General features: G+C 30.9%; 1 protein-coding gene across 3 annotated transcripts; it reads right to left on the reverse strand.

Moving 5' to 3' along the window:
- Positions 1–389: 389 nt before the first annotated feature.
- On the reverse strand, positions 390–13,284 carry LOC130670353 (serine/threonine kinase SAD-1). Of its 3 annotated transcripts, none has more exons than XM_057473727.1 (9): positions 13,164–13,284; positions 12,920–13,071; positions 11,941–12,826; positions 9,594–9,795; positions 8,219–8,371; positions 6,907–7,502; positions 5,856–5,981; positions 5,671–5,779; positions 390–5,339 (listed from the first exon to the last, which is right to left on the reverse strand). In XM_057473727.1, exons 4-9 carry the CDS (start codon positions 9,786–9,788, stop codon positions 3,030–3,032), a joined length of 3,489 nt encoding a protein of 1,162 aa, XP_057329710.1. In that variant the 5' UTR covers positions 9,789–9,795; positions 11,941–12,826; positions 12,920–13,071; positions 13,164–13,284; the 3' UTR covers positions 390–3,029. The 3 variants fall into 3 exon arrangements, with proteins under 3 accessions (XP_057329710.1, XP_057329712.1, XP_057329711.1); XM_057473729.1 differs by having other exon boundaries at positions 11,941–12,094; positions 12,774–12,826; positions 12,920–13,264; XM_057473728.1 differs by having other exon boundaries at positions 11,941–12,094; positions 12,221–12,826; positions 12,920–13,264.
- Between the last annotated feature and the right edge of the window lie 3,204 nt (positions 13,285–16,488).

A 16,488-nucleotide genomic window follows, 5' to 3' on the forward strand; every position in this document is an offset into this window, starting at 1 on the left:
AATTGAAAACAAAAATTTTTTTACTCGAAAAAATTTCCAGGCGCAAAAAATCTTTTCTCTTCCCAAGAAAAATTTGTCTCCCCAAGATAATTTTTGTTTTCAATGCATATTGAAAAAAATTTTCCAGAGCAATTAAAAATTTTCTTGAAGTAAAAATTTTTTGCACTAACAAATTTTTGTTCTGCGTACAAATTCCGTATAGAATTATGTACTGTAGACTAGATTTACTTTAGATTTGTTTACTCATTTACAATTATTTATATTGATTATTTATCTACAATTATCTATTACAATAAAAATTTTGTATTAATTAACAATTATTAAATAATTAAGCTTCAATACTGTTTATTATTCAACGGTTGTATAAAAAAAAAATGTGATTGAATAAATAAAAATTTTTTTCTATTGATTCATTCTTTATTTTATTAAATTAAAATAATTAGTTAATTAATAATAATAATAATAATAATAATAATAATAATAATAATAATAATAATAATAATAATAATAATAATATTAAGGATTGGAATAATAATAATAGTAATTAATAATAATAAAAATAAATATTTTCATAAAAGTTATAATAAATAAATGTATTACTTGTTTACATAAACGTCGGGCTCGGTACATACATGTGGGTATTATTTAATTTTTCGGTTTGTTTTTATATTTATTAATCATACACTCGACAATAATTACATATAAACAACTTGGACCGTGCAAGAAAATATTAATTTATCGCTTTGAATAATATATAAAAAAGTGATATATAAATTTTTATTTGTTTATATAAAAAATCACGATATTGATTGTTACCAAAGCGGCGAAAAAACAAACAAACAAACAAACGTATAATTATTGAGTAAAGTAAAAATAAAAAATACTTGGATTGTAATTGGAAAAAATGCGTCTAATATTAATGTATATAAATAATATTCCTCCTTGCAACATATTTATTTATTTATTTATTAAAATTTCCATTTTAATCAGCACAAAGGCATGCCATTTATTGAATCATGAGCTCGCATTGACAATGTGGTAATGAGACAAAGCTTTATAATTATCATTATTATTATTGTTTGTGATAATTTTGTTCTTATCCTTGAATAACATCCAGTAAATTAATTCAGTAATTAATAAAGTAAACAATAATTTAGATAATACAGCACAATATTTGCGGTACAAATTTATAGGATTGTATGGAAAACGGAGATTAAGTTTTTCTTTTGTTTTAAATTAATTAATTAATCAATGATAATAATATATACTATATGTTTAATTTATAATTTAAATTTATAATTACGGGTTTTCGAAGACAGGGAAGCACCGAGGGACGGAAATAGAACTATCGGATAAGTGACTGGTGCGAGCAGCGAGCCGAGATTGCTGGTCTATCAGCATTCATTACAATTCTAAATCTAAATATAAATATAAATATAATTATAATTATAATTATAACATAATAATAATAGCGCTAATCTATCAATAATAGAATATAATATCATGCAACATAAAATAATATTACAAATAATTCCGCAACGTTCGATACAATATTGTTTTCATATTTTTTTTAATAACACGGACTAGATAACTTCAGCATCAAATAATCGCAGATAATTCTCTCTTTGTCATTATGTGTCTATGCATATAATATATATATGTATATAAATATAAATATAATGTATAACAATAATCTCGCTGCTCATACCCGTCTATTTTTGATTCCAAGTTCAATGAGACGTAAACACTGATACCTCAACTCTACTAAATGATAATTGATGATTTTAATAATAATAATAATAATAATAATAATTGTACAATATAATAATAGAGGCCTGAATTTAAATTAATTTATTTATTATTAGTATTCATTACAGGATTCTGTTAATTAATAATTCGACGAACAAATTTATGGATGTTATGCAAATTACAAAAAAATGGGCGATTATTTTTTTTTGATAACGATCCTGAAGTTAGCTGACAATTAACAACTTTTGGATTTTTTTTAAGGGCATTCGCAGACAGTGCCCTCCACTTTTTAAAAATAGTCAATGATCTTGAACTGTCATGACAGTATTCAAATTTTATTAATTAATTTCAAAAAATTAAAGCATTAATTGAAAAAAGGACAATTTCACGGAGATATGGATTTTTAAAAAAATTACTGACAGTTGATATCAATCAGGAGTCAAACGAAATTTGGTAAATAAATTTTATCCTAAAAAATTTGACAAAATTATAACGTTGACATGAAAATTTTACTGAAATTTATTATGACTGTGATTGTAGCAGACATCAAACAAATTTAAAATTATAAATAAATACAGTAAATAATTAAAAAATAATATTTATAAAAAATGCACTTATTAATTTCAAAATTTTTTAAATGCGCATTTTTTAAAAATTTTATTTTATTAATTATTTACTCTATTTATTAACAACTTTAAATTTGTCTGATGTCTGTTACATTCACACTCTTAATTTGTTTTCCAAATTTCGTTTAACTCATAATAGATATCAACTGTAAATAATTTTTTTTTTTTTAATTTATATCTCGACGAAGTTTTAACTGCGTTGCCCTTTTTTGAATTAATGCATCAACTTTTTTTCAAATTAATTATCAAAATTTTAATACGATCATTACAATTGAGTCTTTGAATAGTTTAAAAAAGTAGGGACATTGTCTAAGAATGCCCTTAACGATTCAATCAAAAAAAAAAAACTAAAAATATGCACATGTAAAAAATTAAAAAAACTATAAGTGCAATTTTCTGAAATATTTTTTTTTAATTTTCCGTTTTTCGTAAAATCCAAAAATTATCGTCGACTAATTTCAGTATCATTTTTATTATTAATATCATTATTGTTGCTGAAATTTTTTTGTTTTCTTTATAACTATATATATATACTCATATATTTGTTTTAATTTATTCGAAGACTTAGACTTATACATGTGATAATATTATTGCACTGTTCCCTGCAGTTAATAATTATAAACCGTCAGGAGGACCACATAATAATAAATCATATCAACATAGACTGCAACACTTGGATGGGTCGCCAAGATGAATATGACAAATGGCTGGTAAACCGACACAGCCATTGTTCATAACACTGTCTTGTACAAACTGAGCTAACCCAAGATTCTGATTTATGTCACCGTCACTACCGCGATGCTGCTGCAGTAACAATTGCTGCTGTTGTTGTTGTTGATGATTTTGCTGGTGATGTTCTTTAGTTTCATTCCACTGGTGACGTTCCCGCCATTTATCCTCACTGGTTGCACAAAGTAATACAGACTTTGGTGAAGACGGGGAGACCCGCTCCCTTGAGATATTGCCACAAGAACGGGCTTTGTACAATTTACCTTTACCGAGAAAACCCGGCAATGGAACACACAATTTTTTGTGTACTGCAAAGTAACGTGTAAGAAGTCTTATTTTTCTATTTTTACAATCATTACTACCACCGACTCCACTACCACGCGTACTATTAATCGATGAGCTTTTGCTATTTTCTCTGTCAAAATTTAATATACCACCATTTTGCTCACGTTTATTTTTATCCTCACGTATTATCTCGACAAATTTATCCTCTTGATTATTTTTTTTATTATCTTTAGAATTGTATCCTGGGGATTTGCTATCGACAGCTTGAGTTATGAGTCCCTTAGCGCTGAGATTCCAACTCTGTAAAAGTCGTGCTCCAAATCCTTTAGCTCGTTGTACTGTAGTCGCAGTAGTAGTTGTGATATAACTCGTATTTGTAGTTGTACTAGTACTTGTTGCAGTAGTAGATGTAGTAGTAGTAGTAGAAGTTGCTAAACTATTTATTGAATTAGACATTGTTATTATTGCTGTTGTTGTTGTTGCCGTTCCTACTATTGATTTAGAATTAATAATTGATAATGTAGAAGTTGAATTACAAGTTGATGTAATAACGGTTGTATTTCGATAGAGAGCATGACAAGCATTTGGTAATTCAGCTTCTTGTACTTCAGTAATACGATTTAATGATTGACTTTCACGTAATCGCGTTTCACCGGCTCGCCGTCTGCCAGCTCGATGTCGACGTCCAAAAGTCATTGCCTGAGATTCTGTACACCTTTGGACTTTACCGCCGCTTGTGCCAGTTGTTGTCGTCGTCGTTGTCGATGTACTGTTTTCATTGCCATCATTACGAGTATTACTTGACGCAGTATCATTTTGCACACTGTCGCCATTACCCAGACCACCACGAGCTCCACTGCCTCCACTGCCACCAGGATCCTGAGAATCACTCGAGTCATCATGACTGTCCCGTCTAGAAGGCAACGGTTTACCCGAAGTCGCACCCAATTTGTGTGCACGTTTCTTTCTGCCCTCACTGTCATCATCACTCGCGTCGGAACTCGAGCAAGATGTCGTCCGGGTTTTATGAAATTTACTTCGCTTCTGTTCGTAACCAGTGCGTCGTATGACGCGACTCTTAGATGAATTATCACCGCCACCAGTGTCTGCTGTCGACTCCAATGCGTCTCCATCCTCGAGAATTTCTTTCAATGCCAATTTTTCCGACTGTATTTCACCAATTGATGATACTGCTGGGCCACCCGTCAACGGCATTGTCTTATACTTGGGCTGGAGATTACTGTCGCTGGTAAAAGTCTTTGGTGAACGTATTGGTGACGGGGCTGTCGATGACTCTGTTAATATGGTCGTAGTTATGGTTTCTAATTTACCAATACCAAAATTCTTTAAATTTTTCGATGGCGATACTGCTGTGTTTGAATCATTTGCAGTCCGATGCTGTGAGCCCATTTTCCATTTGTTATTTGGCACAAGTACGGGAGTTTTCAAAGACTCTGCTGCAGACTTTGGTCTTTCATAATTACTGTAAATAGGTTTTTTATTAAATCCACTTACGGCTGTTATTGTTTCTGTTGATGTTGGCGCTGTTATTATTGTAGAAGACGAACAAATAGTTGAAGTTAATCCTTTTGTTGATGGCAGTCTGTTATTCATATTCTCCTCGGTTGTTATTTCATCCGCTGGATAAGACGGATCCTGCTGGACTTTGACAACAGTAAATGTATGACTCGGTGATGCTGAATCCTTTGGTTTTATTTCTTGTGTCTGGATGTTTTGTCTCAATGGCTGTTTTAGTACCGCGTGTTTTTCTGGCAACTGAGCTAATCTTTCTTGCAATACATGTGACAATTTACCCTCTGATCTGGAACCACGACGATTGAATGAACTCAGTGCTGAATTGCTGCCGTGCTCATCGCGGCCTGAGCATGAAGACACGTCGTCCTCATCTTCTTCCTCTTGGACGATACTGCATTTACGCGTTCGTGAATTCTGGAAACGAATATAATAGTCTGTTTCTCGTCGATGATCACTTAACTTGGTGGATAATAAATAGATTTTCAAGATAGAAAAATTAAAAAGTTATTTGATGAGATGTTGAAGAACAAGATGCATTTAAAATTAAATTACATTACATTTTGCTTTTGGTTTTACAAAAATATTGAGCACTTTTTTTAAGTACACAAGCGCTTGAGATAAATCTCATAAGCAATTTAAAATATTGATTATTATTATTTTTAATTAAGCTCTTTTTTGATTTAAGTAATTGATAAATTTATTTAGTTTATCGAAATCCGAGATAAAGGAGCGTGTCACTACGTACCTGCGGTACGTCTCCAGGTGTTCTTGGTACAGATAGTAATGATTGGTTCATACTACCCATGGAATTCGGATCAACGCGTAGATCATTAACTGAGAGATCATTGTGGCGACTGTAATTAATAAAATATTTACTTTGTAATGAATATTTAAATGGAGTTAATTAATTATAGAAAAATAAATAAATACCGCGTGGTAACGTCCAGTTCTGTACGATCTTTTTGTACTTGTTCTTGTCGATGGGCACGTAATTTTCTCTCTGCCAGCAGGAAGTACGTTGCCGTGATATGGTTGTACTCATTTTTGTCAAGAGCTCTGTGAACGAAATAATTAACATCACATGGATAATTAATTTAAGGGCATTCTCAGACAGTGTCCCCACTTTTTAAAAATATTCAATGATCTTGGACTGTCATAAAAAGATTAAAGCATTAATTGAAAAAAAAGACAACGCAGTTACAATTTCGCCGAGATATAGATTTTTAAAGAAATTACTGACAGTTGTTACACTGTAAAAAATTGGGGGTTAATTTGGAGTAATTATGGATTTTAATTCAATCCAAATTCACTGTCACTCGGAGTTCCGGAGTTTTTAAAAAAATCACTCCATATACGGAGTTTGTTTTTTCAGCAGAGTAATTTCGGAGCGATCTGGATTTGATTTAAATCCGCATTTCATTCGGAATTTTAATATTAAGATGAACTCTTTTTAGGAGTGAATTTCACTCCGTGTTGGAATTAAAATTTTAAATTAAACTCCGCTTCAAAGTTAATTTCACTCCAAGAGTATTAAATGAATAAACAGTGATCCACTCCGCATTCACTCCGGATAAACTCAGCTAATTTTTTACAGTGGTATCAATTAGGAGTTGAACGAAATTTGGTAAATAAATTTTATCCTAAAAAATTTGACATTCCAAATTATAAGACATGAAGATTTTACTGAAATTTATTTTCCAAATTTCGTTTAATTTCTAACTGAAATCAACTGTAAATAATTTTTTTTTTAAATCGTCTCAGCGAAATTGTAACTGCGTTGCCCTTTTTTCGATTAATGCTTTAACATTTTTTTATTAATTATCAAAAATTTAATACAGTCACTACAGCTGAGTCATTGAATATTTTAAAAACTGGGAGGCACTGCCTGAGAATGGCCTTGATTATAAAGATTTAAATACTCGTAGTATAAATTTGTCGCAAAAAATAATGAGGGATGTAATTATTAAATAAATAAACTTACTCTAAAATATCTTCTTTCGTAGCAATATTTCCGTTGACCATTTTAGTAATGATAAGATTATGATGTTCCTCAGAAACCTGTTCTCTGGAGACGAGAGGTAGAGCGTCAACGGGATCATCAGTCTCAATACCCAGCCAAGGATCGCTGGCGATTTGCTCAAGAGTTGCACGTCCCTCGGGTGCACGTACAAGCATTTTAGCAATAAGTCTCTTACACTCGTCTGACACGTGCGAAGGAATTGAGTATTTGCAGTCCATTATCATCGTTAATGTCTCGCTATCATTGGCTTCCTGAAAAGGCGCTTGTCCACAGACCAGCATATAAAGAATAACACCAAGTGACCAGACATCAACAGCTGGTGCATCGTAGCTGTCACCGAGAAGAATTTCCGGTGCTGAATAGGCCAGCGAGCCGCAGGATGTCTCTAATTTTTGTCCAGGACAAAATCGATTACTGAAACCAAAGTCCGTCAACTTGACGGTACCGATTTTCTCAAAAAACACGACATTCTCGGGTTTCAAGTCTCTGTGGACCACATGAAGCCGGTGACAGTATGATATGGCTCTAACTATTTGACGGAAATAAGTCCGTGCCACCTGAAAAAACGAAAAAAAAGTTACGTTTTAGTTAAATAAATATTTAAATACTCACTAATTGATTGTTTTAATTGACAGTTAATTTACGTTTCTATTATTACTATTTACTATTTTAAATCGAAGATATTTGAAGCGTAAAATGTCTCTTAATTAAATGTGATTTTAATTAAAATATAAATGTAATTTAAGTTACAAGTTAAATAGATATAAATGTATGTTTTAAAATATTTCATATTTTTAAAAATTAATTTAGCAAAAGTCAGTTAAAAAATATTAATTAAACATTTTTATTACAGCAAAGGAGAACTTTAAAGATCAAAGAAACCACTGGTAAATAAAATTCCACATTTATTTAAACTGCGCGGCTAACAAATTTAAATTACACTTGAATAAATTAAAATTTTTTTAAAATTATCCGTTTGGTTTCTTTGAAAATTAAACAAAAATTTAATTAAATTATTAATTTTAATAACAATAATAATATTGATATGTCAGTAATGAAAATAATTTCCGTAGGATTGAATAAATAATTAACGGAATATAATTTAATTAACGGACAGTATATTTAAAGTAAAGTTGAATCAATACAAATTTAAAACGTGGGATTATAATTTAATATATCCGTTAAATGTGAATGTTTTATTCACAAGTGCTCGTAGTTAAGACTATGACATTTGCCATATATATGATAGCAATATCTCTCCTTAATACTTTACCTCTTCACTTAATCCACTATCATGGCGCATTATATAATCATAGAGATCTCCACCGTCTCCAAGCTCCAAGATGAGGTAGAGCTTTGTCTGGGTGTCTATTACTTCATAAAGCCGTACTACATTAGGATGTTGCACCAGTTTCATGCATCGTACCTGTAATTGAGTATGGAATTTATAAATAAATGAGAAAAAAAGAAGAAAGTTTGTAAAATACATGATAGAAGATCAATATATAGGCTTTTGCGCTTAGCAAACCTCGACCTCGATCTCATAAATTTACTGCGTACTTTATATTGTGTATTATATATTAGACTGACTCAAAAAAATAGATTTTTTTTTGTTGAAACCTCCTATTAAATAGTTGCTGGGAGGTGAAATAAGATGCCTGTTAAAAGATGAGCTCTTAATATTAATATTTAGGAGCTCATCGTAATTTTCTACTTCCCATTTAAATAACATGGGAAAAAAAAATTTAAGGTTGAAATTTTATAGCTCGGCAATGGCTCATGGTACAGATAAGCTCAGGATATATTTGTGTACAGAATTAAATGATCCACAAAAAAGTCTCAGCATTTTTTGATAAATTCAAAATTTATTGGAGCTTGAAGTCAAATTTACAGTAAATTTTGAGATCTTCTTACTTTTCCGGCGAAACTATCAGACTTATCGCGAAATGTCACAGGACCTTTTTTGTAGACAATTTTATGCTTTACAAATTATCTCTGATGAAGTTTATTAAAATTCCGCATTGTTTTCTAGTTATTTACATTTTAATGTCAATCTCTTAAAAAAGTAGTGTTCTGATCAATTTCAAGAGCTTGACATTAAAATAAAAATATCTAGAAAACAATGCGGAATTTTAAAAAACTTTATCAGAGGTAATTTGTAGGGAATAAAATTGTCTACAAAAAAGATTCAATGACATTTTGTCATAAGTCTGATAGTTTCGCGGAAAAGTAAGAAGATTTCGAAATTTACTTTAAATTTGACTTCAAGCGCCAATAAATTTTGAATTTATCAAAAAATGATGAGATTTTTTTGTAGATCGTTCAATTCCCTACACAAATATATTCTGAGTTTATCTGTACAGTGAGCTATTGCCGAGCCATAAAATTTCAAACAAAATTAATTTTTTCCCGTGTTATTTAAATTTAAAATAGAAAATTGCGATGATCGGCCTCTAAATATTAATATCAAGAGCTCATCTTCAACAGGCATTTTATTTCACCTCCCTGAAATTATTCAATAGGTTTCGAGAAAAAAAAATAGTCGATTTTTTAAAATCAGTCTAGTATATACAAAAATATATAAAAGCAGCACAAGCAGATAATATTTTTCTCGACTTTTCTTCTGTACAATAGTTTATATTTTTTACCTCTTGGAATAGATGCGCTCGGGAAACCTCATCCAGCTTACTCTTATCGATAACCTTGACCGCCACCTTCTCCCCGGTGAAGACATGCCTTGCGAGTTTAACTACAGCGAAATGACCTCGCCCAAGGGTCTCCTCCAAGTCATATAATCCAGCGATTTTCCCGTCATAGTTGCTGTGACCTAGTCTCCGATGCATCGCGTTGCTGTAACATTATTTATTGCAGTTTATTAACCCCATATTATTATTTTCATTAAAAAAATAAATTGATATTTCATTCAATTTTCTTTTTTTTCATTATTATTCTTATTTAATAAATTGAGAAAATATAAAATTAAATAAAAAAAATAAATTAACAAATAAAAAATGTATACGAGTTTATAATCGATTGACGTCGAGGACTTTCGTGTAATAGAGGAAGGAATTGAAATGGAAATGAGTAGAGAATCACGGACATTGCAAATTAAACAGGAAAATAGGTAGCTGTGATCTAGTGATGATGATAATAATAATAATAATGATAATAATGATGGGACTCATGACAATCCCAAGGGAAATTTTCTGGCATAAAGAAATGGACTTCGCACAATAGCCATGGGAATTATTTTACATTTTTGAATTATGTAGTAAATGTTAAAACGTGTCATACTAATTTCAATGCTAATTGTCATTGTCACTTTATAAAATGTTGAGATAAAATATTTTATCATTAATTATAATGTCATTCATTTTTTCCTATTTACTTCCATATAATTTTTTAAAATCCCGTATTGATTTTGTGTCGACTCCATAAATATTTACGGCGAAAAAGAAACGAGCTATTATTTATTGCTATCATTAGACAGTGGTCTTAAAGTACCGCCACCTTCCGGTATCACGTAATGAGCAGAGTGGTAAAAACGAGTAGGTCAACTGGTGCTGGTATTGACCCGCGAGCTTTCCCTCAATATCGTCGTTGGCTCAAGTCTTTACTTTATTTATACAAATCACGGCGATTAAATGAATTCTACCGGTAATGTCATCACTGCCTCAATAATAACAATAATATTTACGTCCTCCAATTGACGCGTTCATAATAAATGCAACTGCGGGTCTTCGATAATTAAAACAAATTAATCGCAACTACCGGCAATATTATCTTGTTTGGTTTCGCATAAAAAATTTTATAATTAAATAAAAAAATGATAGAATAATTAAATGTAAAATCTATAAATCTATGGCATACCATCTTGTCTAGCGTACATATAATAATGATAATGTAGTGAAAATTTCGACATGCTTTCTACATTTAGTAATAATTCGTTCTAAGAAAATTAAAAATACAAAAAGTAGTTAAACAAATAAAGAACAAAAACAAAATGATTTATCAAACGATAGTTTGTTTATAATAAAAGTAATTAAAAATAAGTTGAGTCGTAACCCAAGAATATCGACTCGGTTTTTTAAAACTCTCTCTCTTTCGTCTGTCTGTTCGTAACCGTATCTCCATCTATCACATCATGCATGTTCTCCTTTTTCGTTTTCTGTCCTTGTTGTCTCTACTATAGAGTGTAAATACAGTATCAGTAACTACTATAAAGTACAGTAGTAACAACTACAGTATTCGACTCGGAAGTAAAGTGCTGGTGCCTGGGAGGCAAATTTATGCCAAGACGGGACCGGGTGCCAGAGTGCTAGAGTGCAACTGGGGTCGACGAGGGTTCGGTCGAGGCCACTAACCCAATACAACAACAACTCTCTCTTTTTCTCTTTTTATATGTATTAATTTAACTACACACAAGCGTATCATTGAGAATATCAATCGTCTCGCTCACTTTGATATTATCATCAGTATTCACTATGACAATCATATTAAAATCTCATTCTCTATAAATTGGATCCCCTTGGTAGACTTTGCTCCATTCAATTACGTCCATCTCTAAATGTAATAGAAACTCAATGAATAAACTAATATCTAAATAACAATAATAATTGTACGATAATGACATGACTATTGCAATCAAATTAACATCGCAATAATTTATCATCGGGTATTTGTGAATTTAGGAACACCCATCAAAATTATATGACACACGTTCGATGTTTGCGCAGATAATTAAACATCTATGAAGGTATTTACCTACAACCGAATTGCACAGAGGCTCCAATAAATTTCCCAGAGGGTTGGGTTAAAATACTACCGTGCCCTATGCCCTATATAATAATACTACTACTATTACAATTACATGGATATCAACAAAAACAGAATGTCAACGCGTGGGTTGATGATACGCCAATTAACCCTAATGAACTGAAGAAAATAAAAAATATAAATAATATTAAAAAAAAAAGTTAGTAAATAAATGTATACCTCTACTGCTAGGTCAATCTTCCCAGTAATTTCTGCTTCCACTGACGTCCTGAATTATTTGTACTCGGTCTCGTCATTTGTAGAAATTAGACATTTCCTCGTGGCTCGTGGAGCTTTTTGTTGTGTACCAGTTAACTTGCCGCGTGTTAAATGTCTTTAAGACAGTAACAAAAAAAAACAAAATAAATAAAAGTACTTTCCTTGTGTAACCTTAACTAGTGTAAATTAAAGGCCGTATAATTTATGCAGGTACACGATTAACGAGGTCACACACACTGACCTGCACGCACCGGGAATTCCGCTATGCACTGATGATGCTTACGGTTTCGTATAGAAAATAATAAAAATAACAGAATAAAAAAATAAATAAAGAGAACTGTAACTGTTGTAAGTCTTGACGTTGTGGTGAATAAATAAAAATTAATTTAAATTGAATGAAAATTGCTTTTAAATGTTTTGTTGGTTGAATTACCGGATTGCCGTTCATAAACTGGTATATAAATTAACAATTGTTATTGATAGCTCATGTTAACTATTCAGCTGTTGTTGTAGCTGTTGATGTTGATGCTGATATTGATGTTATTGTTATTATTATAATAATAATAATAATTATTATTATTATTGTTATTATGATTGTAATAGATCATGTATCAATTGTTGTATTATTTTACAAATAAACACAACTTTCGTCACGTCATTTATTACTTTAGATCTCTTGGTTTAATTTCCTTGCCCCACCCAGCCACTTAACGTGATTTTTTTTTCGTAATTAAATAATAATTATTATTCAATGTCTTGCACAGAGCCACTGAAGTTTAACTTAGATTATTCACCTTAAATTAATCAACAGTTAAACCAATAAATTCACCAACACTTGGAAAGTCAACTAGAAAAAAAGTAAAAAAAAAAATCTTATAAATATATAAAACTGAAGATAAAAAATAACCGACACTATTTTGAAATTTTTTATCTCACTCACCGTCAACTTGTCGCTGAGATTTTTTTTTTATTGCTTTTTTCGACAGTACAATTGTGCTGTGTCCTTGTTGATCATCTTCAGAATAATCACAAGTGACGCTGTCTCAGTGAGTTTGCCAGTAACAGCAAGTACACGCACGTCTAATTTATGTACTAAAAATATATATATTTTTATTTAAAATATGGTTTTTCGTCGAGTAGATTAAATAAGAGCACTTGAGGAATTGATCAAGTAACGCACTCACACTCCAACTAGCCGACGACAGTTAATTTTTCTCAACAGAAGTGGATTTAGCAAATAGTGATGAGAGTGCTGCCAAGACCAGAGAGTGACTCGGAAAAGCTAAGAAAATTCATTCGCTCAAAGAGAAGACGAGACATTTTATTTTAGTTTTATGTCAGCGTCCATCTTTCGGTTGAAATAAATAACGTTTACTGTTTTGATATTACCGGTATTTTAAACGCTTGTTAAAAAAAAACTATTAACTATCTGTTGATAAGCTAGAGTTTTTTAAAATATAAATGTCATCTGCCAGTTCACCCGCCATTAGTCGCTTTTTTTGAAAAAAAAAAATTTCGCGCGTGCGCAGATGTGAGTGCATTCCGAAATGCGCTGTGAGCAGCTGTAGCATAGCGCATTTCGGAATGCACCCTTGTTAATTAATTCTTATTACTTACGCGGTAAATTTAAATATTTGAAAAATAAATTATTAGAAATTGGAGAAAACTAAAAATCGTACGTCAAAATAAAATGGTAGCAGAATATGATAGAAAAATATTTAAAAAATAAAAAAAAAAAAACACGCAAATTTTTTAACAAACCTTGGTGGGGAAATAATATGCAGAAGGGTGTCCGAATACACTTGGAGATTTAAGTTAAATTGCTCCAAGTGCATTGCAGCTAAAAAAAGTCACTTAACTGCTATTTCCCACCAGACGATGTCAGATGATTTCGGTCATGAACTTGAAAGTTATTAGCATCAGCCATCAGCAACACTTTACACTTGCACTGAACACTCAACACTTAACGACACCACAGACACTTTGCACAAACAATTAACATTTTATAAACACTGCACAATTTATTTAAACAATAACTATGAGCAACAAATTTTATAGATAGTTACACGATGTAACTGCAATACTTTGTCTCAATTCAAACGTAAAGAACAAAGGATCTGGATTATTACAGTCGTTGTCGATGATACTGACTGACGCTATTGGACCGCCAGTTGATACAGATCAATCGATTTTGCGATTATTCGACCGCCTCCCACTCCCAAGTAGCACAGAGTCACCCTCGCAGATTTGAATCACGGTGGAAACACCGTGGAAGTGTAAACACCGTGGATCCACCGTGGTTACACGGTGGGTTTGTTCCATTTTACCACCGGGTATACACAGTGTATACACTGTGATTACGCGGTGTATCCACTGTGATTTCACGGTGGCTTGACCACTGTGTATACACGGTGTTCCCACTGTGATTACGCGGTGTACCCACCGTGATTCCACGGTGGCTTTGTGCTATTTCACCACCGTGGTTCCACGGTGTATCCACCGCGTAATCACAGTGGTACAATGGAACAAACCCACCGTGTTTCCACCGTGATTCAAATCTGCGAGGGCAACTTTAAGATGTCTTTTAAAAGGATGAGACAAATTTTTTTTGTCCCAAAGTCACCTTTTTTGGTATAAATATGACATGCAAATGTTGTTTCCGAAGACAGAGAAGAAATGTGTTTTTTTCCTGTCTTTTTTCAATTAAAAAGTCATTTAGATGACTTATTTTACCACTATTTGTAATTTACATTTTGTCGTCACTTGTGTTAAGTCTTTTAAGTAGACGTATTTTTGGTGACATAAATTTCTGATCGTTTTTTCAACATATTGGTGCCTTATCGATATGTCAAAAAGTAGCCTATAAAATCTGATGTCTTATAGATGTCACAAAGGCAAGTGTGCTCCTTGGGGCTTTGGCAAAAATTTTAACGTCAAATACAGCGACGCGCAGTAGCGCCAACTTGGCGCGAAATTTCAAATTGAAACTTAATCATTTTATTAAAAATTAATTGTGTCAATAATATTGGCCAGAGTTAGAGCATTTCCGAATGCACTCTATAAGTGAAGCCCCCGCATTAACGCGCGTAAATCTAAACATTTTAAAATAACCACAAGGCGTGCGCGTATTCTTTTGGAAATTACGTCCGCGAGTCTCTGAAGTTAATTTTGTCTTTGTATCTCCATGGGAAAAATAGTGTCTGCAATTTTCAGAAGGAAAAATTCAGATAAAAAAAACAATCTAATAATAGTTAAGTCAAAGGATTCAAATCACTCTGTGTCTCCAGCAGGATCTATTTACTCTAGATTTTTCTGATGTCGATCAAACTCAGAAATTGCAACTACGTCGTCCTTTTTTCAATTAATACTTGATTTTTTTCTAATTAATTAATTGATAAATTTTAATACCGTTGACAGTTGAAAGTCATTGAATAATTTTAAATAGTGGGGGAATATTTTTTGAGAATGCCCTTAATTATCTTATAAAAGAAAATGTAATTTGGTTATTTTTTATATTACGTAATAATATAGTATATTTAAAAAAAATTCAAATATATATTTAAATATATTTTATTTAAAAGCATTACACAACATCGCACTAAACAAAAGTCTAATAAGTTAAAATTAGTGTTTTTTTTTTTTATCCACCACCCAATGATCAACAAATTATTTATCTCTTTTTGCTTAATATATTTAATATATATATTCTCTCACTCTTTAAATTTTCTATTCTCTTTGATGAATAATTTAATAATCTTGGTCATCATTCGTAGTGACTAGGCTAAGTGAAATATAATTAATGCGATTAATGAATATTTATATAAATCACTTTTTAGATTAATCAAATATATAGCAAAATAACTATAATAATAATAATAATAATACATAAATATAAAATTAATAATTGATTAAAATTTTATAAATTATTAACATATATAATTATTATCAATTCACTTTAATGCAATAGCATTTGTCGGCAGTAATTTATTAACTTTTTAAATTTCAGTGAAAGATTATCATTTTTATTTTATATCGAATCTTTTAATATACCGATTATTAAATTATTAATTATAATAAATATAATTATAATAAGCTAATAGTAATAAAAAACGATTAATAATATATATAAATATTTAAATAATTAATAATGTAATATAGCAAAATTCATTAAGAGGAAAATCGAACAGTTTAAATTCATCACTTATTTTCTAATTACATTTGACATTTATAATATATAAGGATTTGGACAAACAACTACACAATTATAACGATTATATATTTCAGCGGTGTTCAATTCATTACGTATATTTTTTAATTTCATTCTTAATTAATATTTATATATATATTTATTATTTTCTTTATATATTAACTCAAGTTCGAACATATGAATTTTAATTTAAAGCCAAGATCTAAGAGTACGCTCCAGTTTTTCTTTGCAGAAATTTTTTTTTCATTCCAACATTAGTATTCATTCATTTAAATATTTCTTCTCATATGCGTTACAGAAAT

Source organism: Microplitis mediator, chromosome 6, assembly GCF_029852145.1.
Source record: "Microplitis mediator isolate UGA2020A chromosome 6, iyMicMedi2.1, whole genome shotgun sequence".
Lineage (NCBI taxonomy): Eukaryota > Metazoa > Arthropoda > Insecta > Hymenoptera > Braconidae > Microplitis > Microplitis mediator.